Source organism: Xenopus tropicalis, chromosome 2 (assembly GCF_000004195.4).
Source record: "Xenopus tropicalis strain Nigerian chromosome 2, UCB_Xtro_10.0, whole genome shotgun sequence".
NCBI classification, from domain to species: Eukaryota; Metazoa; Chordata; class Amphibia; order Anura; family Pipidae; genus Xenopus; species Xenopus tropicalis.
The window spans coordinates 174,960,673-174,986,750 of NC_030678.2; the positions used below are offsets into that span (position 1 = coordinate 174,960,673).

Genomic DNA, 26,078 nt, shown 5'->3' on the forward strand with positions numbered 1-26,078 from the left:
CAGTGGGAAAGTGCTGGGAACTGTAGGGCAGCTCAGCCGTAGGGGATGCTGGGAGTTGTAGTCCTCCAAAAGATCTGTGATTGGCTGCAGGATGTATTCATACAGATACCCCCGGAGACCCTCAGCTACCCCAGTCATTAGGGAAATAGCAGTACATCTAAATCTCTTCCCTTTAAAGGGGTTGTCCATTTAACTTAGCCTGATGTGTACAGTAATATTCCGAGACAATTTGCAATTGGTCTTCATTTATTATCATTTCTTGTTCATGAATTATTTAGAGTTTTTGTTCAGCAGCTTTCCAGTTTGGCGTTTCAGCAGCTATCCGGTCGCTAGGGTCCAAGTTACCTTAGCAACCAGGGAGTGATTTATAGAGAACCTGGAATATAAAAATGGGAAGACTTGGATAGAAAAATAAAGGATCCTCCCTCCCCTCACCCCCCCAATCCCGGGCTGTTATTCCGGGTACCTGGGGACACCTGCACCCACAGAACTGCAATAACTCAGAGCCCCGGCAGCCCTGACGCACCCCTTACATAAGCCCCGCCCCCCAGCAGCCCTGACGCACCCCTTACATAAGCCCCGCCCCCCAGCAGCCCTGACGCAACCCTTACATAAGCCCCGCCCCCAGCAGCCCTGACGCAACCCTTACATAAGCCCCGCACTCTCAGCAAATAACAGCCCCGCCCCTCCCTGCCTGGGAGGCTGGTGCCTAATCCTGCTCCGCCATTGGCTGCCTCACTGAGGGGCCTTGTCCTTCTAAGCCAATGAGGGAGCAGCTGGTGGTGTGAGGAGAAAGAGAGAGCGGAAGTAGCGGCACATGGTTGGCTTCCTGCCGAGCTATAGGCACATTAACCCGTTCTGCCGTTCCGGAGGCTCGGTCCCGACTTGGAGCTGCCTGTAACCCTTTCCCTGCTGATCTATAGTCTCTGCCTGTAACCCTTTCCCTGCTGATCTATAGTCTCTGCCTGTAACCCTTTCCCTGCTGATCTATAGTCTCTGCCTGTAACCCTTTCCCTGCTGATCTATAGTCTCTGCCTGTAACCCTTTCCCTGCTGATCTATAGTCTCTGCCTGTAACCCTTTCCCTGCTGATCTATAGTCTCTGCCTGTAACCCTTTCCCTGCTGATCTATAGTCTCTGCCTGTAACCCTTTCCCTGCTGATCTATAGTCTCTGCCTGTAACCCTTTCCCTGCTGTATAGTCTCTGCCTGTAACCCTTTCCCTGCTGTATAGTCTCTGCCTGTAACCCTTTCCCTGCTGTATAGTCTCTGCCTGTAACCCTTTCCCTGCTGTATAGTCTCTGCCTGTAACCCTTTCCCTGCTGATCTATAGTCTCTGCCTGTAACCCTTTCCCTGCTGATCTATAGTCTCTGCCTGTAACCCTTTCCCTGCTGCTCTGTAGGGTGGTTATAGACTCATATGAACTGGGGAGAGGTTTATACCAGCAGCATTAATATAGTGAGTGACAGACAGACTGTGTCATATAGACTGCTGCATTCTGCCTGCCCAGAGACAGCCCCGGTGCCTCTCACAGTATGTGACAGACAGACTCCTGCCCATACAGACTGGCCCATACAGACTGCCCCATACAGACTGGCCCATACAGACTGGCCCATACAGACTGGCCCATACAGACTGCCCCATACAGACTGCCCCATACAGACTGCCCCATACAGACTGCCCCATACAGACTGCCCCATACAGACTGCCCCATACAGACTGCCCCATACAGACTGGCCCATACAGACTGCCCCACATTGTCTCACTGCCCCATACAGACTGCCCCTCACTGTCTCACTGCCCCATACAGACTGCCCCATACAGACTGCCCCTCACTGTCTCACCGGCCCATACAGACTGCCCCATACAGACTGCCCCATACAGACTGCCCCATACAGACTGCCCCACACTGTCTCACCGGCCCATACAGACTGCCCCACATTGTCTCACTGCCCCATACAGACTGCCCCTCACTGTCTCACTGCCCCATACAGACTGCCCCATACAGACTGCCCCATACAGACTGCCCCTCACTGTCTCACTGCCCCATACAGACTGCCCCATACAGACTGCCCCTCACTGTCTCACTGCCCCATACAGACTGCCCCATACAGACTGCCCCATACAGACTGCCCCTCACTGTCTCACTGGCCCATACAGACTGCCCCACACTGTCTCACCGGCCCATACAGACTGCCCCACACTGTCTCACTGCCCCATACAGACTGCCCCACACTGTCTCACCGGCCCATACAGACTGCCCCACACTGTCTCACTGCCCCATACAGACTGCCCCTCACTGTCTCACCGGCCCATACAGACTGCCCCACACTGTCTCACTGCCCCATACAGACTGCCCCACACTGTCTCACCGGCCCATACAGACTGCCCCACACTGTCTCACTGCCCCATACAGACTGCCCCACACTGTCTCACTGCCCCATACAGACTGCCCCACACTGTCTCACTGCCCCATACAGACTGCCCCACACTGTCTCACTGCCCCATACAGACTGCCCCACACTGTCTCACTGCCCCATACAGACTGCCCCACACTGTCTCACTGCCCCATACAGACTGCCCCACACTGTCTCACTGCCCCATACAGACTGCCCCACACTGTCTCACTGCCCCATACAGACTGCCCCACACTGTCTCACTGCCCCATAGCTGAGCCTCAGAACTGGGCAATTTCAGCAACACAAGAGCCAAAGTTCAGACTCAGGGCTGGGATTGTGCAGAGAGAGAGGAACAAATAAGTGACAGTTACTGTAATTACCCCCATAAATCCTGCCTTCTGCCCTTGCAATGGAACCGATACCCAGGTACCAGCCCACTTGTTATTTCGTTCTTATGCTGCCAGTTACAACTAAATGCCGCCCTACCCAATAGGCTGCTGGACATGGGACATTTTAGTGGCTGATAGAAGCCGGGTCAGACTGGGCCAGTGGGACACCGGGAAAAAAAGTGGTGGGTCCGGCCCTAGTTGGCATTGTGGCCCCCGCTGACCCAGCCTGCTCCCCCCAATCCCCCCGCCGACACTCCCACCCTGACTGCGGAGGTGGCAGTACACAGCGCAGGGGGTGGAGGGGGATTGGGAACTCACAACAGGGGTGGGGGGACCCCAGGTGGCAGCCCAGTCTGACACTGGATAGCAGTAACTCCTCATGCCAATTCCCTTAGTATAAAGGAGGCAGCTGGCCCCCCCCCCCCAAAACCCAATTTTTTATTATATGTGTTTTTTTTAATTTATTTTTATTTTATGTTCAACGACTGTCGTTTGGAGTTTCAGCAGCTATCTGGTTGCTAGGGTCCAAATTGCATTAGTTACCAGGTAGCGGTTTGAATGAGAGACAGGAATATGAATAGGGGAGGGGCTGAATAGAAAAATAAGGAATAAAGAGTAACAATAACAATAAAACTGGAGCCTCACAGAGCAATAGGGTTTGGCTGCCGGGGTCAGTGACCCCCATTTGAAAGCTGCAAAGAGGCAGAAGGAAAAGGTGAATAATTAAAAAATAAATAAATAAATAAACAAGACTTTGATTGGGGGCCTGTTGGGTGCAGTTTTGACAGAAGATACTGGAGGAAGGGCCAATTGCCCAATATTTTGGCTACTGTGGCTAGAAAAAGGGCCCTTGGACTGTGAGTGGGGAGGTAGTTTGGAAGTTAATATGGCAGGAGATTCAGTAAGGGAAATGCTGGGGGGGTAACTGTATGGGTTGGGGCATATTCCCATGTGATGCCCACACCCTGGCACCCACTGCAGGCAAAGCTCTGTGGGTCTCATGATGTGATTTAACCATTGGCTACTAACACAGGGCTAAATCTAATCTGCCCCCCCCCCCCCTTCCCCCTCACACCCAATGGGCTGACATGTTGGGTCTGGGTAAATAAGGGCACAGCGGTTAGCGCTGACGCACAGCTACCAACTAAAGGGTTAAAACCTGATCTTTATTGCGTCCTTTACATACATGCCTGACACGTTTGGAGCGATAACTCTTTTTAGATGTTGTTCCAACAAATAAACTCGATTTTTCGGATATTCTGTACCGGCTACGGGATCCCAGTACATTACTTTAGGCCGATAGATTATATCGCCACCCAGTGTCCAAATAGAGGTACTGTATCTGCCCTGAGGGTTTAAAACCCTATATCTACAAACCCATTCTATAAACGAACTCGGTTCGGCCCGACAGTCAGACTGCAGTGATTTGTGGGATTGTAAAGATTCTGTACTTTTTCATTCCGACTTATCAGACACAATCGCCATTCACCCAACCCCATTTCATCCCCAGGAACTGTTACTTTGTTAATGCCAGACCTGGGGTCGGTTTATCTCAAAGTCTATCCTGCCCGACATCCCCTGGGAGTTGTAGTTCAACGACTGAACACAAAACGTTTGATTTGTTCACTTTGGCGTCTCATATTAAATTCTCAATAAGAACAGCCCTGGCTTGTGGGTAAATTAAACGATAGAGATGAGGCAGGGGTAATTGTTGCCCCCAAACTGTTCCCAAGGAACCCAGGGGCTGATACTTTGGGTCAATAGAACGTTCGCTCGAACAAGTGGGATCAACTTCTGGTCACAGACAGGACATTCTGCCCCAGACCTACTGGGTATCAGTGGAACAAGTGGGGCAGTTACAGACAGGACATTCTGCCCCAGACCTACTGGGTATCAGTGGAACAAGTGGGGCAGTTACAGGCAGGACATTCTGCCCCAGACCTACTGGGTATCAATGGAACAAGTGGGGCAGTTACAGACAGGCCATTCTGCCCCAGACCTACTGGGTATCAATGGAACAAGTGGGGCAGTTACAGGCAGGACATTCTGCCCCAGACCTACTGGGTATCAGTGGAACAAGTGGGGCAGTTACAGACAGGCCATTCTGCCCCAGACCTACTGGGTATCAGTGGAACAAGTGGGGCAGTTACAGGCAGGACATCTGCCCCAGACCTACTGGGTATCAATGGAACAAGTGGGGCAGTTACAGACAGGCCATTCTGCCCCAGACCTACTGGGTATCAGTGGAACAAGTGGGGCAGTTACAGACAGGACATTCTGCCCCAGACCTACTGGGTATCAGTGAACAAGTGGGGCAGTTACAGGCAGGACATTCTGCCCCAGACCTACTGGTATCAATGGAACAAGTGGGGCAGTTACAGACCAGGACATTCTGCCCCAGACCTACTGGGTATCAGTGGAACAAGTGGGGCAGTTACAGGCAGGACATCTGCCCCAGACCTACTGGGTATCAATGGAACAAGTGGGGCAGTTACAGACAGGACATTCTGCCCCAGACCTACTGGGTATCAGTGGAACAAGTGGGGCAGTTACAGACAGGACATTCTGCCCCAGACCTACTGGGTATCAGTGGAACAAGTGGGGCAGTTACAGCAGGACATCCTGCCCCAGACCTACTGGGTATCAATGGAACAAGTGGGGCAGTTACAGAACAGGACATTCTGCCCCAGACCTACTGGGTATCAATGGAACAAGTGGGGCAGTTACAGGCAGGACATTCTGCCCCAGACCTACTGGGTATCAGTGGAACAAGTGGGGCAGTTACAGACAGGACATTCTGCCCCAGACTTACCGGGTATCAGTGGGGCAGTTACAGACAGGACATTCTGCCCCAGACCTACTGGGTATCAGTGGAACAAGTGGGGCAGTTACAGGCAGGACATTCTGCCCCAGACCTACTGGGTATCAGTGGAACAAGTGGGGCAGTTACAGACAGGACATTCTGCCCCAGACCTACTGGGTATCAGTGGAACAAGTGGGGCAGTTACAGGCAGGACATTCTGCCCCAGACCTACTGGGTATCAATGGAACAAGTGGGGCAGTTACAGACAGGCCATTCTGCCCCAGACCTACTGGGTATCAATGGAACAAGTGGGGCAGTTACAGGCAGGACATTCTGCCCCAGACCTACTGGTATCAGTGGAACAAGTGGGGCAGTTACAGACAGGCCATTCTGCCCCAGACCTACTGGGTATCAGTGGAACAAGTGGGGCAGTTACAGGCAGGACATCTGCCCCAGACCTACTGGGTATCAATGGAACAAGTGGGGCAGTTACAGACAGGCCATTCTGCCCCAGACCTACTGGGTATCAGTGGAACAAGTGGGGCAGTTACAGACAGGACATTCTGCCCCAGACCTACTGGGTATCAGTGGAACAAGTGGGGCAGTTACAGGCAGGACATTCTGCCCCAGACCTACTGGGTATCAATGGAACAAGTGGGGCAGTTACAGACAGGACATTCTGCCCCAGACCTACTGGGTATCAGTGGAACAAGTGGGGCAGTTACAGGCAGGACATCTGCCCCAGACCTACTGGGTATCAATGGAACAAGTGGGGCAGTTACAGACAGGACATTCTGCCCCAGACCTACTGGGTATCAGTGGAACAAGTGGGGCAGTTACAGACAGGACATTCTGCCCCAGACCTACTGGGTATCAGTGGAACAAGTGGGGCAGTTACAGGCAGGACATCTGCCCCAGACCTACTGGGTATCAATGGAACAAGTGGGGCAGTTACAGACAGGACATTCTGCCCCAGACCTACTGGGTATCAATGGAACAAGTGGGGCAGTTACAGGCAGGACATTCTGCCCCAGACCTACTGGGTATCAGTGGAACAAGTGGGGCAGTTACAGACAGGACATTCTGCCCCAGACTTACCGGGTATCAGTGGAACAAGTGGGGCAGTTACAGACAGGACATTCTGCCCCAGACCTACTGGGTATCAGTGGAACAAGTGGGGCAGTTACAGACAGGACATTCTGCCCCAGACCTACTGGGTATCAGTGGAACAAGTGGGGCAGTTACAGGCAGGACATCTGCCCCAGACCTACTGGGTATCAATGGAACAAGTGGGGCAGTTACAGACAGGACATTCTGCCCCAGACCTACTGGGTATCAATGGAACAAGTGGGGCAGTTACAGGCAGGACATTCTGCCCCAGACCTACTGGGTATCAGTGGAACAAGTGGGGCAGTTACAGACAGGACATTCTGCCCCAGACCTACTGGGTATCAGTGGAACAAGTGGGGCAGTTACAGACAGGACATTCTGCCCCAGACTTACCGGGTATCAATGGAACAAGTGGGGCAGTTACAGACAGGACATTCTTGCCCCAGACCTACTGGGTATCAATGGAACAAGTGGGGCAGTTACAGACAGGACATCTGCCCCAGACCTTACTGGGTATCAATGGAACAAGTGGGGCAGTTACAGACAGGACATTCTGCCCCAGACCTACTGGGTATCAGTGGAACAAGTGGGGCAGTTACAGACAGGACATTCTGCCCCAGACTTACGGGTATCAATGGAACAAGTGGGGCAGTTACAGACAGGACATTCTGCCCCAGACCTACTGGGTATCAATGGAACAAGTGGGGCAGTTACAGACAGGACATTCTGCCCCAGACCTACTGGGTATCAGTGGAACAAGTGGGGCAGTTACAGACAGGACATTCTGCCCCAGACCTACTGGGTATCAGTGGAACAAGTGGGGCAGTTACAGACAGGACATTCTGCCCCAGACCTACCGGGTATCAGTGGAACAAGTGGGGCAGTTACAGACAGGACATTCTGCCCCAGACCTACTGGGTATCAGTGGAACAAGTGGGGCAGTTACAGACAGGACATTCTGCCCCAGACCTTACCGGGTATCAGTGGAACAAGTGGGCAGTTACAGACAGGAACATTCTGCCCCAGAACTTACCGGGTATCAGTGGAACAAGTGGGGCAGTTACAAGACAGGAATTCTGCCAGACTACGGTATCAGTGGAACAAGTGGGCAGTTACAGCAGGACTTCTGCCCAGACTACCGGGTATCAGTGGAACAAGTGGGGCAGTTACAGACAGGACATTCTGCCCCAGACTTACCGGGTATCAGTGGAACAAGTGGGGCAGTTACAGACAGGCCATTCTGCCCCAGACTTACCGGGTATCAGTGGAACAAGTGGGGCAGTTACAGACAGGCCATTCTGCCCCAGACTTACCGGGTATCAGTGGAACAAGTGGGGCAGTTACAGACAGGACATTCTGCCCCAGACTTACCGGGTATCAGTGGAACAAGTGGGGCAGTTACAGACAGGACATTCTGCCCCAGAGTACCGGGTATCAGTGGAACAAGTGGGGCAGTTACAGACAGGCCATTCTGCCCCAGACTTACCGGGTATCAGTGGAACAAGTGGGGCAGTTACAGACAGGACATTCTGCCCCAGACTTACCGGGTATCAGTGGAACAAGTGGGGCAGTTACAGACAGGACATTCTGCCCCAGAGTACCGGGTATCAGTGGAACAAGTGGGGCAGTTACAGACAGGCCATTCTGCCCCAGACTTACCGGGTATCAGTGGAACAAGTGGGGCAGTTACAGACAGGCCATTCTGCCCCAGACTTACCGGGTATCAGTGGAACAAGTGGGGCAGTTACAGACAGGACATTCTGCCCCAGACTTACCGGGTATCAGTGGAACAAGTGGGGCAGTTACAGACAGGACATTCTGCCCCAGAGGTACCGGGTATCAGTGGAACAAGTGGGGCAGTTACAGACAGGACATTCTGCCCCAGAGGTACCGGGTATCAGTGGAACAAGTGGGGCAGTTACAGACAGGACATTCTGCCCCAGACTTACCGGGTATCAGTGGAACAAGTGGGGCAGTTACAGACAGGCCATTCTGCCCCAGACTTACCGGGTAACTACTCCCCAGGCTGATACTTTGTATCAATGGAACAAGTGGAAGACGTTCCAGACACAGAGTGGGGAAATTGGGGGCGGACTATGGGCGGGGCGGACCGTGGGCGGGGCGGGGCCAACACCCCCCCTGCCGGTCTCTATATAAGGGGGAGAATGATACCGGCTCTTTCTCAAGTTCCCTCAGTCCGACTTGAGGACAATAAGTTCCCGGCGTCACAAGATCTGACACACCGGCCCCTCTACCCCCCATTCCCGCTGTGGAGCATTCCCTTTCCATCCGTACCGGTAAGTGTTCGGCTGCTCTTCCCTCCTGCTCTTCCCTCCCTTTTGTCTGGAGCCGGCTGCTGCTTCCCTCCGGCTGCTGCTTCCCTCCGGCCCCTGCTGCTTCCCTCCGGCTGCTGCTTCCCTCCGGCCCCTGCTGCTTCCCTCCGGCTGCTGCTTCCCTCCGGCCCCTGCTTCCCTCCGGCCCCTGCTTCCCTCCGGCCCCTGCTGCTTCCCTCCGGCCCCTGCTGCTTCCCTCCGGCCCCTGCTGCTTCCCTCCGGCCCCTGCTGCTTCCCTCCGGCCCCTGCTGCTTCCCTCCGGCCCCTGCTGCTTCCCTCCGGCTGCTGCTTCCCTCCGGCCCCTGCTTCCCTCCGGCCCCTGCTGCTTCCCTCCGGCCGCTGCTGCTTCCCTCCGGCCGCTGCTGCTTCCCTCCGGCCGCTGCTGCTTCCCTCCGGCCGCTGCTGCTTCCCTCCGGCCCCTGCTGCTTCCCTCCGGCCCCGGCTGCTTCCCTCCGGCCCCGGCTGCTGCTTCCTTATTCTGTCGGGCTTTGAAACATCCATTGGAGGCTACTATATAACCCCCGGCTGACTGTATTTAATTGCCCCGGTACCTGGAGGCTACTGTATAACCCCCGGCTGACTGTATTTAATTGCCCCGGTACCTGGAGGCTACTGTATAACCCCCGACTTACTATATTTAATTGCCCCGGTACCTGGAGGCTACTGTATAACCCCCGGCTGACTATATTTAATTGCCCCGGTACCTGGAGGCTACTGTATAACCCCCGGCTGACTATATTTAATTGCCCCGGTACCTGGAGGCTACTGTATAACCCCCGGCTGACTATATTTAATTGCCCCGGTACCTGGAGGCTACTGTATAACCCCCGACTTTCTATATTTAATTGCCCCGGTACCTGGAGGCTACTGTATAACCCCCGACTTTCTATATTTAATTGCCCCGGTACCTGGAGGCTACTGTATAACCCCCGACTTACTATATTTAATTGCCCCGGTACCTGGAGTCTACTGTATAACCCCCGACTTACTATATTTAATTGCCCCGGTACCTGGAGGCTACTGTATTACCCCGACTTACTATATTTAATTGCCCCGGTACCAGGAGGCTACTGTATAACCCCCGACTTTCTATATTTAATTGCCCCGGTACCTGGAGGCTACTGTATAACCCCCGGCTGACTATATTTAATTGCCCCGGTACCTGGAGGCTACTGTATAACCCCCGACTTTCTATATTTAATTGCCCCGGTACCTGGAGGCTACTGTATAACCCCCGACTTTCTATATTTAATTGCCCCGGTACCTGGAGGCTACTGTATAACCCCCGACTTACTATATTTAATTGCCCCGGTACCTGGAGGCTACTGTATAAATACCCCGGACTAACAGAATATGGCAAGTGACCCTCATGTTCTGGCTATTGCACTCCCATATAATTGCCCCGGTGAGTCGGTAACTTGCCCCCCTATATAATGTGTATATCCCCCGGTGATTGGGTGCTGCCGCCTAAGCTTCCTCCTTATAACCCCACTCGCCTGGGGCTGGGCATCTTCTGGCAACCATTAGCCCCCCGGGCTACTATCAGTCTAGCGCACCCCGACAAGGTGGTTGTGGGAATTGTAGTTCGGGGCAGACTGGGTGCCTGTAACCCGCCTTGTATAAGGAATCCCTTTATTAGGGTGGAGACGCACAAAGCTATTTAGTAGCAGCTACTAAACGCCAGGAAATCCCCTGCCATAGACAATACTGAGAAACAAAACACACAGACAATTATCGGTAAATAAGCTTTGTCTGTTTTAGTAGCTGCTACTAGTAGCTCCGTGTGTCTTCAGCCTTATGTCCACAAATGTGTTACTCCCTGCGGCTCTGTACTTGCCCCCAGCCTCTGACTCCCAGCAGGTTGTGCCTGAGTTGGCTGAGCATGCTGGGAGATGTAGTTTAGCAGCTGAAGATACTGCAATCTTCTAAAGGCACAATAGGGGAACCCCTGGGGGGGGGGGGGGGGTAATTCTCTATTCTCTGCCTCCTAAGAGTTTGGAAGTTGGCAGTGTGGGAGGCTGGTACCATAGTGGCACAAGTGGGCTGGTACTACAGCGGTACCGACCCATTTATAACCATTCTGCTTCCTACTCCAGTGTATCTGTATGTCAGTGTAGGAAGTCCAGCTTAGTCAAGAGGAGTCTTACTGGCAGCAACTTTGCAGTTGGTCTTTGTTTTTGACTAATTTGTCTAAACTGAACGTGCCCTTTCCTCTCCTGTTTTATACTTTGCTTTTCATACCACTACCAGGTTGCTAGGGCCAATGACTGTAGCAACTACATATCTGTATGTTTCAGGATAAGTCGTGTCGCCCCATTAACCGTTTCTCTCTCCCGTTGCAGCATAAGGATTATGGTTTTAAGGCATCAAGTTTCCCGCCGCGTTTCTATGGCAAGTCAAGAGTATCAAATATTTAGAGCCAGTGGCAAATCAGACGGGCGGGACGCCTTCAGGGAATCCTGATCCTCCAGCAGCTCTCGCAGCCCCCCTGCAATACTCACCTAAGGTAATGTCTGCGCATTGGGGGTCCTACACAGGCATTGGGGGGGGGGGTGAGTATTGCAGCCCCCCTGCAATACTCACCTAAGGTAATGTCTGCGCATTGGGGGTCATACACAGGCATTGGGGGGGGGGGTGAGTATTGCAGCCCCCCTGCAATACTCACCTAAGGTAATGTCTGCGCATTGGGGGTCATACACAGGCTTTGGGGGGGGTGAGTATTGCAGCCCCCCTGCAATACTCACCTAAGGTAATGTCTGCACATTGGGGGTCATACACAGCCTTTGGGGGGGAGGGGGGGGTGAGTATTGCAGCCCCCCTGCAATTCTCACCTAAGGTAATGTCTGCACATTGGGGGTCATACACAGGCTTTGGGGGGGGGGGGGGGGGTGGTGAGTATTGCAGCCCCCCTGCAATACTCACCTAAGGTAATGTCTGCGCATTGGGGGTCATACACAGGCTTTGGGGGGGGGGGGTGAGTATTGCAGCCCCCCTGCAATTCTCACCTAAGGTAATGTCTGCACATTGGGGGTCATACACAGGCATTGGGGGAGGGGGAGTATTGCAGCCCCCCTGCAATACTCACCTAAGGTAATGTCTGCACATTGGGGGTCATACACAGGCTTTGGGGGGGGGGGTGAGTATTGCAGCCCCCCTGCAATACTCACCTAAGGTAATGTCTGCGCATTGGGGGTCATACACAGGCTTTGGGGGGGGAGTGAGTGTTGCAGCCCCCCTGCAATTCTCGCCTAAGGTAATGTCTGCACATTGGGGGTCATACACAGGCTTTGGGGGGGGGGGTGAGTATTGCAGCCCCCCTGCAATACTCACCTAAGGTAATGTCTGCGCATTGGGGGTCATACACAGGCTTTGGGGGGGTGAGTATTGCAGCCCCCCCTGCAATACTAACCTAAGGTAATGTCTGCGCATTGGGGGTGGTCTGTGTCAATTGGGCCCCCGGGGGTATGAGGGGGGTAGGTACCCAGTAAGGTTGGTACCACTGGCCATTCTATATGGGGACAATGGGCAAGGAGAGGCCTGGGTGCCCCTGGCTATAGTCACACTAGGTCCTTGCCCTGTGGCCCCCAGTGTAGCAACAAGTTCTTGGCCATGAACATGGGGCAGGACCCCCCCCCCGCCTCACTGAATGGCATTTCCCACTGGGGGGGGCACTTCCCCTTCATCAGCATAATAAGAACTTTTGTTCCTGATTTCCCAGCATCCCCCTGGGTTCTATTCTGAGAGGAAACCATTTTGTTTTGGGTCGGGCCGAATAATAACCAACATTTACATTATACTAAAGGTTATTAGTGCCTCATCTGCATATGTAAATTAGTGGGCGGATTCCCAACCCAAATCCCAGACGGCACAATCCACCAATAGGAACTGGCGGAACCTCTGGCCCAGGGCATCACTGATTGGTTCCCCAGCAAATGGGATACACAGTAACCCTGGGTCCATCCATTCTCCCTTTCCCGGGGGGGTCCCCCCTCACAATTTCCCTCACATTCCTTCCCTCGCACTTTTCCCAATTTCCCTCGCACTTTTCCCAATTTCCCTCGCACTTTTCCCAATTTCCCTCGCACTTTTCCCAATTTCCCTCGCACTTTTCCCAATTTCCCTCGCACTTTTCCCAATTTCCCCCACACATTCAGGGAAAGTCTCCTGATTACAAAACCTTTGTGTCTCGTGTGTAACGGGGAAGGGAAGGCGACTGTCTCTCTGGGTGGAAACGCTCTCGATGTAGGTGAAAGGCCGCAGGGGCGGAGGGAGATGTTTGTTTCAAATCCTGCAGACTGTTAAAATAGGGTGGGGGTTGTAATGTCACCCTGTGGGTGGGGGGTAGATCCCTGCAGCCTGTGTCACTGTGGGGGTGGGGATGTGGTGTAGCCTAGGAACCAGCTGAGACTCATCCTGTACAAATATCCCCCTCCCCCGGCAATGGTACAGTCATGGGCACCCCCAGGCCCGTCCGCTTCCTGTCAGGTGCAACCAACTACTGCCTCCCCCAGTTTAACCAGCAATTGGCCACTTGGTACCCAGTAAGGCGGCAACTGACCCCCCTCCCCTCCCCCGAAATGACTTGATCCCTGGCTCCTTGTTATATAAACCTGAATATCCTGATGGCGCCCAAGCCTGGAATCCTTAGTATACACCTTGTACTCTGGGGAGATAAACTATTACTTTATTGCCTTATTTATATGTTGTACTTTGGCCAGTGGGGCAGACTAATGGCACAGGTAGCGGCTATAAAGGGCAAAGTGCAGCAGCGGGTTTTCCTTCTGTGAAATTGTATAAATCCTCATAAGGTTATAGATAATGGGCCCCGGGGCCCCAGATATGGCTCATTGTGTGATATTAGCAGTCACTGAGGGGTTCTGTGCCCATGTATTATAAGGGATAATGTACCCCCTACTGTAAATGATAAGGATATTAGCAGTCACTGAGGGGTTCTGTGCCCCCCATATAAAGGCACAAGGCTGCAGGCTGAGTTATACAGGGAACTCTGAGTATCACTCATGTATTATAAGGGATAATGTACCCCCTACTGTAAATGACAAGGATATTGGCAGTCACTGAGGGGTTCTGTGCCCATATAAGGGCACAAGGCTGAGGGAGTGACCTCACAGCTATGACCAAATAACTATGTGGCATCAGATGACAGTTACCCCAAGGAGGGGGCATTATGGTACCTAACGTGAGTTTAATTCTCTCCCACAGACGTTGGCAGAGTGACTTTGCCTTGTCTTCTCACTACACGGCACTTATTCTCAGGAATCCGCTCCTCTCCGCAGAGAACCGCTCGGCACCATGGTTGGATTCAAGCCCACCGACATCCCACCCACAGCGGCCGTCAAATTCGTCGGCGCTGGGACAGCAGCATGTATCGCCGATCTGTTCACCTTCCCTCTGGACACGGCCAAAGTCCGACTCCAGGTAGCCACGCCTGCTCCAGCTGGGCCTATGGCTCTATTTATATAAGTGGGTTCAGGCTAGAGAGGTGCGTCACTTTAAAGGGGATACAAACCCTGCTGCCCAGCGCGGCTCAACCCAACGTTACTCAGTTGTTACTGGGCTACAAATCCCACAATAATGTAACATATAATGAAGCTTGGGGCATGCTGGGAGCTGTAGTCCAGCAACATCAGGGCTGTATTCTTAAAGCAATATTGCCCAATAAAACTTTCCCCCAAATCCCCACAGCCAGCGACTGCTTTAACATGCGAAAAATCCTCCAATGAGAATCCCAGCTGATGTGAGTAAATCCGGCTCCCTGTTCTCTGTTCCTGCAATTGGAGTTGGGAGCAATAAGCACAGTTTCCCAGCACTGAACAAGTCTGTCCCTTTATCCCCATGTCTGATTCCTGTGCCATATAATGAGGGGAGAAAATGCCATCATTATCTCTATATGTAAGGTACCAGCAAGGGGCCTGACACAGTGCTGGGAATCAGCATTCTCACTGGGCAGTTCTTTTGCATTTATAATCAACTTATTTATCAGTACAATTCTCATTGGGGAATTTCCTTGCATCTATAATGATGGTTTTTGGCAGCTTCTATAGCAACACTAGGGGGCGCCGTGGGGCAGCATCATGGCTGGGTTTATATCCCCTTTAATGGAGAAGTAAGGCCTATGGTTAGGGCACCATTTGGGTCAGGACCAGCGCCTGGTGTATGAACGGAGTTTAACCCTTTCCTGCAGATTCAAGGAGAGAACAAGGTGGTTAACGTGAAGGCGGCCCAGTACAAGGGAGTGTTTGGCACCATCTCTACCATGGTGAAGACGGAAGGGCCCAAGAGTCTGTACAACGGCTTGGTTGCCGGCCTGCAGCGCCAGATGAGCTTCGCCTCCGTCCGGATCGGACTCTACGACTCGGTCAAGCAATTTTACACCAAAGGATCCGAACGTAAGTGATTTATTCCTTAAGGCATTGCCGTGCAGAGCCACTGGCAAGCAAAAGGTTAAAGTGCTTGGTATCTGCATTGAATGGATTGAAAAGGACCTTGGGGGGGATGAGGGCCCCCAGCTTGGGGTACAGGACACACCCCCAATGTCTTAGATACACTGGGGTGCAGGCTGTTCCCCCCCCCCCCCCTTTTGCTTTAGCATACAGGATAAGGGGTGGTGTCCCCTTTAAGAACAAATGTCAGTAGCAGCTGCTGCCCTGCCCCCTAGTGGCCGTTCTGGGTTCTGCCCGACCCTACAGAAGTCCAGGAACGCTTGTTACACTGTATTAAACCTTCCACTGTCATTTACTCCCCTTGGTTCTAGGAAGCAGTAACTACTGCCCCTTTGGATGATGTAACTAGCCCCCCGCTAGGCCCTGTCTGACTTTGGGTAACTGGGACCTTTTTGCAGATGTTGGGATTGGGAGCAGGCTGGCTGCTGGGTGCACCACGGGTGCTATGGCAGTGGCAGTGGCCCAGCCCACAGATGTGGTGAAGGTTCGGTTCCAAGCTCAGGCCAACTCCTCCGCCAACCGGCGCTACAAGGGGACGATGCACGCGTATCGCACCATCGCCAGGGAGGAAGGAATGCGCGGACTCTGGAAAGGTAACTTGTGGGGGGTTAAATTTCCATAGAATTACTATAGAAAGCTCTGTATTCCCTGCACTGCTGGTTGTGACTCCTGAAACAATGTAGCAGACAGAACTGGCTCCTGCAGTGTTTCAGGGGGGCTGGCCCCATAGTTTGGGACCCAGTGTCATTGAGATCCGTTTCTGTCTGCAGGAACCGCCCCCAATATCACCCGAAACGCAATCGTCAACTGCACAGAGCTGGTCACGTATGACATCATTAAAGATTCCCTCCTGAAAGCCAACATCATGACAGGTGGGTGCAGCCATCTTGGCGCAGTGTCCTGGGGTTGCAAATGGGGGCAATATCCTGAGCAATGATTAGTGTCAGGGCTACAGAGTGGGGGCTGAATAGGGCAAGAAGGCAGCAGTAAGGGTTAATAAGGGGGCTGAATAGGGCAAGAAGGCAGCAATAAGGGTTCTAAAATGCCTGTAATTGCCCCCGCAGACAACCTGCCCTGCCATTTCACCTCTGCCTTCGGTGCCGGCTTCTGTACCACGGTGATTGCCTCCCCCGTCGATGTAGTGAAGACAAGATACATGAACTCTGCCAAAGGCCAGTACGCCAGCGCCATCAACTGTGCCCTCACCATGTTCAGGAAGGAGGGGCCCAAGGCTTTCTATAAGGGGTAAGTGATTGCCCCCCACCCATGTCTCCCTGCTGTCCAGCGGAAACCCATCAACAACATAACGTTGCCCATTACTATACTCCGCCCATACACCTTTGCACTAGGTCTAGTAACCCATAGCAACCTACCAAATGTTTCCTTTTTAGCCAGCTGACTAGTAAATTCTCTTTGCTGATTGGTGGTCAGACTGACAGAATGCTATATAGTAGCGACTGCAGGTTCTTAGTAAGCCATTGCTGTTTTAGGGTTAACTTCCCCTTTAATTAGCTATTGATGACTATTAACCTCTTGCTGTCTGTCCGCAGATTCATGCCGTCCTTCCTGCGCTTGGGATCCTGGAACGTGGTGATGTTTGTGACCTACGAGCAGCTGAAGAGAGCCATGATGTCGGCCCAGCGTTCCTGGGAAGCCCCTTTCTGAGCTGCCGAGACCCCCGTTGATGCTGATTGGGCGCTATTTAGTTCTCCCACTATATTGTTTACAGTAGGATTTGTACCACTAACTCCCAGCAACTCCCCGCAGAGCTGCTTTTGGGCAGGAGGCAGAAAAGGGCATTTTTTATTTTGGGGGGGCGATTGGGTGCAATTGGGGGTTTGCTGGTTTCCGGGACACTTAGCGATTTCTCATTTCGTTGTCTTTAAATGTGGCATTTTCTTAATTTTATTGGCCAAAATGTCCAAAAAAAAAAAAGAATTTTTTAAAGTCTTTAATAAGTGCAATTGATAAGATTTTAATTAAGTTAAAATAAAACGACCTACGGTTTACGGGAACGGAGAATGGGAGTCGCCGGCGGTTACGGTCGCGCACAGACTAGAGAGCGGTCATTGGTCCTTAGGGTGATGAACTGCAACTCCCAGCACTCTGTAACAGCTGAATGGTGGGAGTTGTAGGTCAGTCGTTCATTGGCTCCTACACATTCCAATGTGACCAACCGCTGCCCAATGGCTTCCCGTTCCTCTGTCCCGGCTGGCTCGGGCCCGGTTAAAGGGGCAGAGGCAGAAAAGGCCGTAACTTATATCTGTGTCTGTGCGTCTGAGATCATTGGGACGTGTGACTTTGCATCAAATGTTTGACGAACCAACTGGTTAATTTGCTTTTTTTATTCTGGTTTTTATGGTGTAAAATAAAGTCACTGTGTAACAAGCGCTGCTTTGGGTTCTGTTATTACTCCGGCTGCAAATACACCAACTGATGCACCAATAGAGTGTAGCAACACAAATGCACCCAATACTCTCTGCTTATTAGCATTGCTGCACAGGAATTGCCAGGAAACACTGCCACCTAGTGACTATGAAGATTTTCATTTTTATACTGCCACTTAGTGGCCCTAAGTGATAAATGAAGAATTTGCTAAGGCAGCAGATTCAATGGAACCTTGTAAGGAGCATAGAAATTGTTCTCCCTAAATGGCCCTGCCTAGGGTGCTAATGCTCTTGCCAATGGGTGGGTTTAGCACCTTAGGGTGCCAGAGCTCCTTGGGTGGGCTGAGGATTATCTTCTAGACTGGGTTGGATATACAAATGGGTCCCATGGGTTAGAGGCAGCTTATACTTTAGACTGAGATCAGGTCCAACCCTGAGTTTTCTATAGCCGGGGGAGGGGGGGGGGTACAGGGTCAGTATACTAAATTTTAGTATAATGTAGAGTAATCTGAGACAATTTGCAATTGGTCATTTATTTGTGGTTTTTTAATTAATTTAGCTTTTAGTTCACCAGCACTTCAATTTGGAATTTTCTGGAACTAACTGGTTGCTTGGGTCCAAGTTACCTTAGCAACCAGGGAGCAGTTTAAATGAGACTGGTATATGAGCCTCACAGAGCAATAGGTTTTTAGCTGCCGGGGTCAGTGACCCCCATTTGAAAGCTGCAAACAGAAGGCAAATAATTCAAACTATAAAAGAGAAATAATGAAGACCAATTGAAAAGTTGCTTAGAATGGGCCATTCTATAACATACTGACAGTTAAAGGTGACCCCCCCCCCCCCCCCTTCAATACTGGGTACAAGTGCATCTTGGCAGCTTTGTAGAGTAGGTTAGGGAAACTGCCCTTCTCTTATCAAAGCTGATAGGGAGGGTGAGGCTGCTGACTAATGCCCTACCCCGCCCCCCCAGTAACTTTGCCCCTTATCACTAAGTAGGGATGAAGCAGGTTCCTAGGTGCAAGCAGGGGGTTAATTACATTAATTGCCCCCATAGAGTGACAATGCAACTGCCCCCTGTAGCTTGAGGCCATCGGCTGATGTAGAATCTTTTCTTCTAGATAACGAGGGAGACAAATCTGCCCCCCCCCCCCCCCCCACCACCAATGAGAAGTGCCACCAGAGGCTCTGTGCCAGTCATTTCATTGTATTTTCATCATTTGCCCCTAGGGCTAAACAATCAAATTAGCAAGATATTGCCCCCTTTAGGCGGCCTTGCCAAAGCAGCAGATCTTACCATGTATGGCCACCTTTGGTCTGTCTGCCATGTCTGGGAGGTGTCCCAATTAACATGGGTTTTGTCTGTAGCACCAATCGGATTGCAGGGCTGTACTGTAACCCTGTAGCCTGCATGGAGCCATAAGCTGCCTCACGTACCTGCCGGGGCTTCTATATACTCATGTACTGGGCTTCTTGCTATAGAGGGGAGCAATCCAAGGGGGGCTTGGGTTACATCAGAAGCTCAGTTGCCCCTTTAATGCACAGATCAGAAGCTGCCATACACATCTGCTGTGTAACAGTCACCAACAATTTGCCCAATTTGGTTCCCTTGTGCTGAGCCGATGGTTGGCCAACGATAGGTTAATACTGCAGCCTAAAGGGGACCCCTCAATGTGCCAATGGCTATGTGGAACATGTATAGGTTGGGTTTATTGGCCCTGTGTGGCCAGTTTAAAAATTCCAGTCCTCTGCTGCCACCTAGAGGCACAGATGTACAATAACAACTGCTAATAAAGTGGCAGATTTCCCATAGTCCTTAGCTAGAACCATTTATTTGAATACAAGAGGGGACATTACTAGGAGTGGGCAGGGGGGCGCTCTATGCCAGGAGAGCCTTGCGTAACAGCTGCTTCTTCTGCGGCGTCAGGTGCTCAGGGAAATGGATGTCGAACTGGATGATGAGATCTCCCTTCAGGGTGGGGTCCTTGGGCAGACGCATGCCCTCTCCGGGCACCACTTTGCGGTACGTGGGGCTGGGGGGAGAGAAAAGGGGGGGGGGGGCACAAGCTCTTGGGTAAATGTGAATGGGAGAGGAGACTGTGGGTGCCCAGGATTGGCTTCTCCTCAGTAGGAAATATTGGGCAGGGCTGAGTGCTTTATCTACCCTACAGCAGCCCCTGTATCCGTACCCCCCCCCCTGGCACCCACAGGGTCTGCTGTATTGTAGTTACCCCACTGCCCAACTGTGTCTATCCCTGCATTTCCCATTCTTACCCTGCACCTACCCCCACCTGCCCCCCACTCTTACCCTGCGCCTACCCCTCCCTGCTCCCCGCTCTTACCCTGCGCCTACCCCTCCCTGCTCCCCACTCTTACCCTGCACCTACCCCTCCCTGCTCCCCGCTCTTACCCTGCGCCTACCCCTCCCTGCTCCCCACTCTTACCCTGCGCCTACCCCTCCCTGCTCCCCGCTCTTACCCTGCACCTACCCCTCCCTGCTCCCCGCTCTTACCCTGCGCCTACCCCTCCCTGCTCCCCACTCTTACCCTGCGCCTACCCCTCCCTGCTCCCCACTCTTACCCTGCACCTACCCCTCCCTGCTCCCCGCTCTTACCCTGCGCCTACCCCTCCCTGCTCCCCACTCTTACCCTGCACCTACCCCTCCCTGCTCCCCACTCTTACCCTGCACCTACCCCTCCCTGCTCCCCGCTCTTACCCTGCGCCTACCCCTCCCTGCTCCCCACTCTTAGCCTGCACCTACCCCTCTCCGCTCTTGCCCTGCGCCTACCCCTCCCTGCTCCCCACTCTTAGCCTGCACCTACCCCTCTCCGCTCTTGCCCTGCGCCTACCCCTCCCTGCTCCCCACTCTTACCCTGCACCTACCCCTCCCTGCTCCCCGCTCTTACCCTGCGCCTACCCCTCCCTGCTCCCCACTCTTACCCTGCACCTACCCCTCTCCGCTCTTGCCCTGCGCCTACCCCTCCCTGCTCCCCGCTCTCCCAGGAGGGAGGCCAATCAGGTGTGTGGGGGCTCTTTATTCCTAACTGCGCTACTTACTGTACTATATCATTAATAGGAATATTCAGCAGCCTCTCGTCCAAAGTCTCCACTTCCACCGTGCAGCCCGTCAGTGCCTGGAACACACGAGATATAGTGGGAATTACACTGGTAATGCATGTACTGGTAATACATGGGCCGGGACTGGCCAGTGATCATTGGTGCAGGTATATCTGCCCCCCCACCCCAACCCATTTATCCTCTCCCTGCTGCTCCAATCACTGGTGCTCTGGGCACAACTATTCGGAATAACGGGGAGGTGCCCTACTGTGTGTGCCCCCTGGTACCGACTCTCTCTGTGTGACCAGGAACTAAACATAAAGAGAGATACAAAGATAATCTGCCTAATTCAGGGATTTACGCAGAAAGGAATGTACAGAATAGGGATGGAGGGAAATCTGTCGCCCTCTCCTGGTCACGGTTTAAAGGTACAATGTGAGTAGAGGTGTAAAAAAAAAAAAAAAAAAAACAAAAAACAATTAAAGGGGAAGTTCACCTAAAGTTAACTTTAATTAGCTGTTTTTCATCATTAACCTGATCACGTGACACACCCCCATAATCCCAGATACAAACACATAAGCGCCAGTACCAGCCCCTACCTTTCCCAGTTCGATGTTGGCCGTGTAGATCAAATCGTTGCCTTGCCTTTTGAACCTGGGGTGCGGCTTCTCCCTCACGATGAATATGATGTCGGCAGGAATAATGTTGGGGCCCTGCAATGTATCACAGGAATGTAGCTTATTGCTCTGGTAGGGTGGGTGGAACATGTGACTAAAGGCAAAGCTTTTATTGGTCAGTGTATAATCTTTATTACTCTCTTTTCTTGTACCCACTTTAGCTCTGGCCGCATTGGGCAGTGGCGGCTTCACGGTTAAAGGGTCTCACCTGGTCGCCTTCATTTTGGAAGGTAATTTTCGTGCCTTCCCGCCAGCCCGGCCGCGCGTCTATCGATAGGATCTTGTCCCGTATGCTGGACGTGTGTCCGTCGTCGTTCATTACCTAAGCGGCACAGCAGGGCCAATAAGCTTTGTGCAAATTAGCTGCATTCCATAGCAACATCAGCTGCATTCCATAGCAACACACTGTCATAGAAGAAAGGGCCCCAGCTCTGTTGTTAAAGAATTATAAAATTCTAAGCAACTTTTCAATTGGTCTTCATTATTTATTTTGTATAGTTTTATTATAGCTACAGATTTATTGTTATTTTTTTACTCCTTTTCTTTCTATTCAGTCCCTCTCCTATTCACATACCAGTCTCTCATTCAAATCACTGCCTGGTTGCTAAGGTTATTTGGACCCTAGCAACCAGATAGCTGCTGAACAAAAAGTGAAATAACTAAAAAAAACTACAAATAACATAAAATGAAGACCAATTGCAAGTTGTCTCAGGATATTGCTCTCTATATCATACAAAATATGGTTTCCTTGTACCCTGCGTGATATTTTGATCTTCTTAGTGCAGCCAAAGAATAAATCCTCCAGTGAGAGGTAGAGGTCCCGCTCGATGGGTGGGTCTTGGGTTTTCATGCCCCGCCCCCGCAGGCCGCCGAATCCTGTGTTCACCTCAGAGCCGGTGGGGGTGAAGAAATCTTTGTGGGGGGGGGAAAGGAAATAGAAAGACGTTGACTGAAACACACGGGTGCATCTCCCAGCGCTCTCTTGGCCGGCCAATCCTATGCAGAGAAATGTCACCACCACTGAACTAAATGCAATGGGTGGCGTAACCTCCGTGGGGCAGAAATTTAAAATAGGCCCTGGCATTCCCAGTACCCAGAGGCCCAAACAGACAATAAGTTTGCCCAGGAGCAGTAACCCAGAGCAATCAATCAGCTGTTTGATTTTTAAACAGGTGACCAGTAAATGCTGCCTGCTGATTGGTTGCTATGGGCTCTGGGGCAAACTCCCAGCATCTTGGGTGCTAAGAACAGCTGTATTGCCCCCCTCCCTGTCAATTGCCCCACAGTAGGATGCTTAGGATAATAAATAAATATGGACAAGTTACTGGGCCTCTCATTGGTCAGATAGCACAGCATCCCGAGTACCTGCAAAGGGATTGTCTCCTCCAAAAAACTCGTTGAAGGTTCTGTCTGGGTTCCCGTGAAACACATAGCCGGAGGTCCAGGCCTCCTCTCCTCCGAACTCGGGGGGGACGCCGCCCTTCAGGCCTTCTTCTCCAAATTTATCATACGTGGCTTTTTTCCTCACTGGTTAGAGAAAGGCGCCCGTTTGTTAGGCAGGAGATGGGGAACACGCCGCCTACAGAGCCCAATACCTGTGCCATACATGTGCCATACGTGCTTATGATATGCACCATCGCTTCGCAGCACCGGTACAGCTGGGGTGTTTGCTACAGAAACCCTACTATAGTTTATATAAATACCCCGCTGTGTAGCCCCGGGGGCAGCCATTCCTGCACTGGTACAGCTGGGGTGTTTGCTACAGAAACCCTACTATAGTTTATATAAATACCCCGCTGTGTAGCCCCGGGGGCAGCCATTCCTGCACTGGTACAGCTGGGGTGTTTGCTACAGAAACCCTACTATAGTTTATATAAATACCCCGCTGTGTAGCCCCGGGGGCAGCCATTCCTGCACCGGTACAGCTGGGGTTTTTGCTACAGAAACCCTACTATAGTTTATATAAATACCCCGCTGTGTAGCCCCGGGGGCAGCCGTTCCTGCACTGGTACAGCTGGGGTGTTTGCTACAGAAACCCTACTATAGTTTATATAAATACCCCGCTGTGTAGCCCCGGGGGCAGCCGTTCCTGCACTGGTACAGCTGGGGTGTTTGCTACAGAAACCCTACTATAGTTTATATAAATACCCCGCTGTGTAGCCCCGGGGGCAGCCGTTCCTGCACTGGTACAGCTGGGGTGTTTGCTACAGAAACCCTACTATAGTTTATATAAATACCCCGCTGTGTAGCCCCGGGGGCAGCCGTTCCTGCACTGGTACAGCTGGGGTGTTTGCTACAGAAACCCTACTATAGTTTATATAAATACCCCCGCTGTGTAGCCCCGGGGGCAGCCATTCCTGCACTGGTACAGCTGGGGTGTTTGCTACAGAAACTCTACTATAGTTTATATAAATACCCCGCTGTGTAGCCCCGGGGGCAGCCATTCCTGCACTGGTACAGCTGGGGTGTTTGCTACAGAAACCCTACTATAGTTTATATAAATACCCCGCTGTGTAGCCCCGGGGGCAGCCGTTCCTGCACCGGTACAGCTGGGGTGTTTGCTTACAGAAACCCTACTATAGTTTATATAAATACCCTGCTGTGTAGCCCCGGGGGCAGCCATTCCTGCACTGGTACAGCTGGGGTGTTTGCTACAGAAACCCTACTATAGTTTATATAAATACCCCGCTGTGTAGCCCCGGGGGCAGCCATTCCTGCACTGGTACAGCTGGGGTGTTTGCTACAGAAACCCTACTATAGTTTATATAAATACCCCGCTGTGTAGCCCCGGGGGCAGCCGTTCCTGCACTGGTACAGCTGGGGTGTTTGCTACAGAAACCCTACTATAGTTTATATAAATACCCCGCTGTGTAGCCCCGGGGGCAGCCATTCCTGCACCGGTACAGCTGGAGTGTTTGCTACAGAAACCCTACTATAGTTTATATAAATACCCCGCTGTGTAGCCCCGGGGGCAGCCATTCCTGCACTGGTACAGCTGGGGTGTTTGCTACAGAAACCCTACTATAGTTTATATAAATACCCCGCTGTGTAGCCCCGGGGGCAGCCGTTCCTGCACCGGTACAGCTGGGGTGTTTGCTACAGAAACCCTACTATAGTTTATATATATATATATATACACTGAGGTGCATAAAGTCGAAACCTCATTGGCCAGTTCCTACTTACAGTCACTCAGCACATCGTAGGCTTCTGCAATCTGTTTGAATCTGTGTGGGGCGGAGGGTTCCTTGTTCTTGAGTGGATGGTACTTTAGGGCCAACTTGCGGTACCTGAAATAGCAGAGAGAATCTTCATTATATTCATGATAAAGTCACCACTGTAGTGTACTTTCTCTATTTCATTACTGCCCCCCCTTATATATTTATATATAGTGACCCCCCCTTAACTGCCCCTTCCCCAGTGTAACCAATCCCAACTGGGCCAGCCTTTCCCCATAACTGAGCCCATTCCCTTTATCAGCTTAGTCGCTCTTCCCTGTACTTTCTCTATTTCATTACTGCCCCCCCTTATATATTTATATATAGTGATCCTACCCCCTTAACTGCCCCTTCCCCAGTGTAACCAATCCCAACTGGGCCAGCCTTTCCCCATAACTGAGCCCATTCCCTTTATCAGCTTAGTCGCTCTTCCCTGTACTTTCTCTATTTCATTACTGCCCCCCCTTATATATTTATATATAGTGACTCCCCCCTTAACTGCCCCTTCCCCAGTGTAACCAATCCCAACTGGGCCAGCCTTTCCCCATAACTGAGCCCATTCCCTTTATCAGCTTAGTCGCTCTTCCCTGTACTTTCTCTATTTCATTACTGCCCCCCTTATATATTTATATATAGTGACCCCCCCCCCTTAACTGCCCCTTCCCCAGTGTAACCAATCCCAACTGGGCCAGCCTTTCCCCATAACTGAGCCCATTCCCTTTATCAGCTTAGTCGCTCTTCCCTGTACTTTCTCTATTTCATTACTGCCCCCCTTATATATTTATATATAGTGACCCCCCCTTAACTGCCCTTCCCCAGTGTAACCAATCCCAACTGGGCCAGCCTTTCCCCATAACTGAGCCCATTCCCTTTATCAGCTTAGTCGCTCTTCCCTGTACTTTCTCTATTTCATTACTGCCCCCCCTTATATATTTATATATAGTGACCCCCCCCCCCATCACTTACGCCTTTTTAATGTCGGAATCCCCCGCACTAGGAGTAATTTCCAGCACAGAGTAATAATCCTGCCCCATGGCTGCTTCTCCTCCTGTGAGTCTATACGCTTTCTGGGTTACTATGGCAACCCTCGCCGCGGTGTACCCTGGGAGCCGCAGTCCGCCTTCTCCTGTCACTGGCATCAGTAGGCGTAGCAGAAACTACACGTACCACAATGCATTGCGAACGCTTTTCGCTTTGTACCCGCTGGGTTGTTAATAATATTACTGGCCGACATAGTGTAAAACTCAAAGT

General features: G+C 51.8%; 2 protein-coding genes and 1 pseudogene across 2 annotated transcripts; 1 reads left to right on the forward strand and 2 right to left on the reverse strand.

The window, feature by feature from the left end:
• Positions 1-26,078, reverse strand: part of LOC116406442 — a 954,163-nt pseudogene that overhangs the window by 491,275 nt on the left and 436,810 nt on the right.
• On the forward strand, positions 8,910-17,882 carry ucp2 (uncoupling protein 2 (mitochondrial, proton carrier)). Its single transcript, NM_203848.1, has 8 exons — positions 8,910-8,997; positions 11,376-11,539; positions 14,254-14,469; positions 15,236-15,440; positions 15,893-16,087; positions 16,265-16,366; positions 16,559-16,739; positions 17,045-17,882. Exons 3-8 carry the CDS (start codon positions 14,344-14,346, stop codon positions 17,157-17,159), a joined length of 924 nt encoding a protein of 307 aa, NP_989179.1. The 5' UTR covers positions 8,910-8,997; positions 11,376-11,539; positions 14,254-14,343; the 3' UTR covers positions 17,160-17,882.
• On the reverse strand, positions 19,692-26,074 carry dnajb13 (DnaJ heat shock protein family (Hsp40) member B13). Its single transcript, NM_001079452.1, is given in 8 exon segments — positions 19,692-19,911; positions 20,936-21,012; positions 21,535-21,648; positions 21,821-21,934; positions 22,367-22,524; positions 22,978-23,139; positions 24,796-24,899; positions 25,794-26,074. Coding segments are annotated over 8 exon segments (951 nt in total). The 5' UTR covers positions 25,862-26,074; the 3' UTR covers positions 19,692-19,757.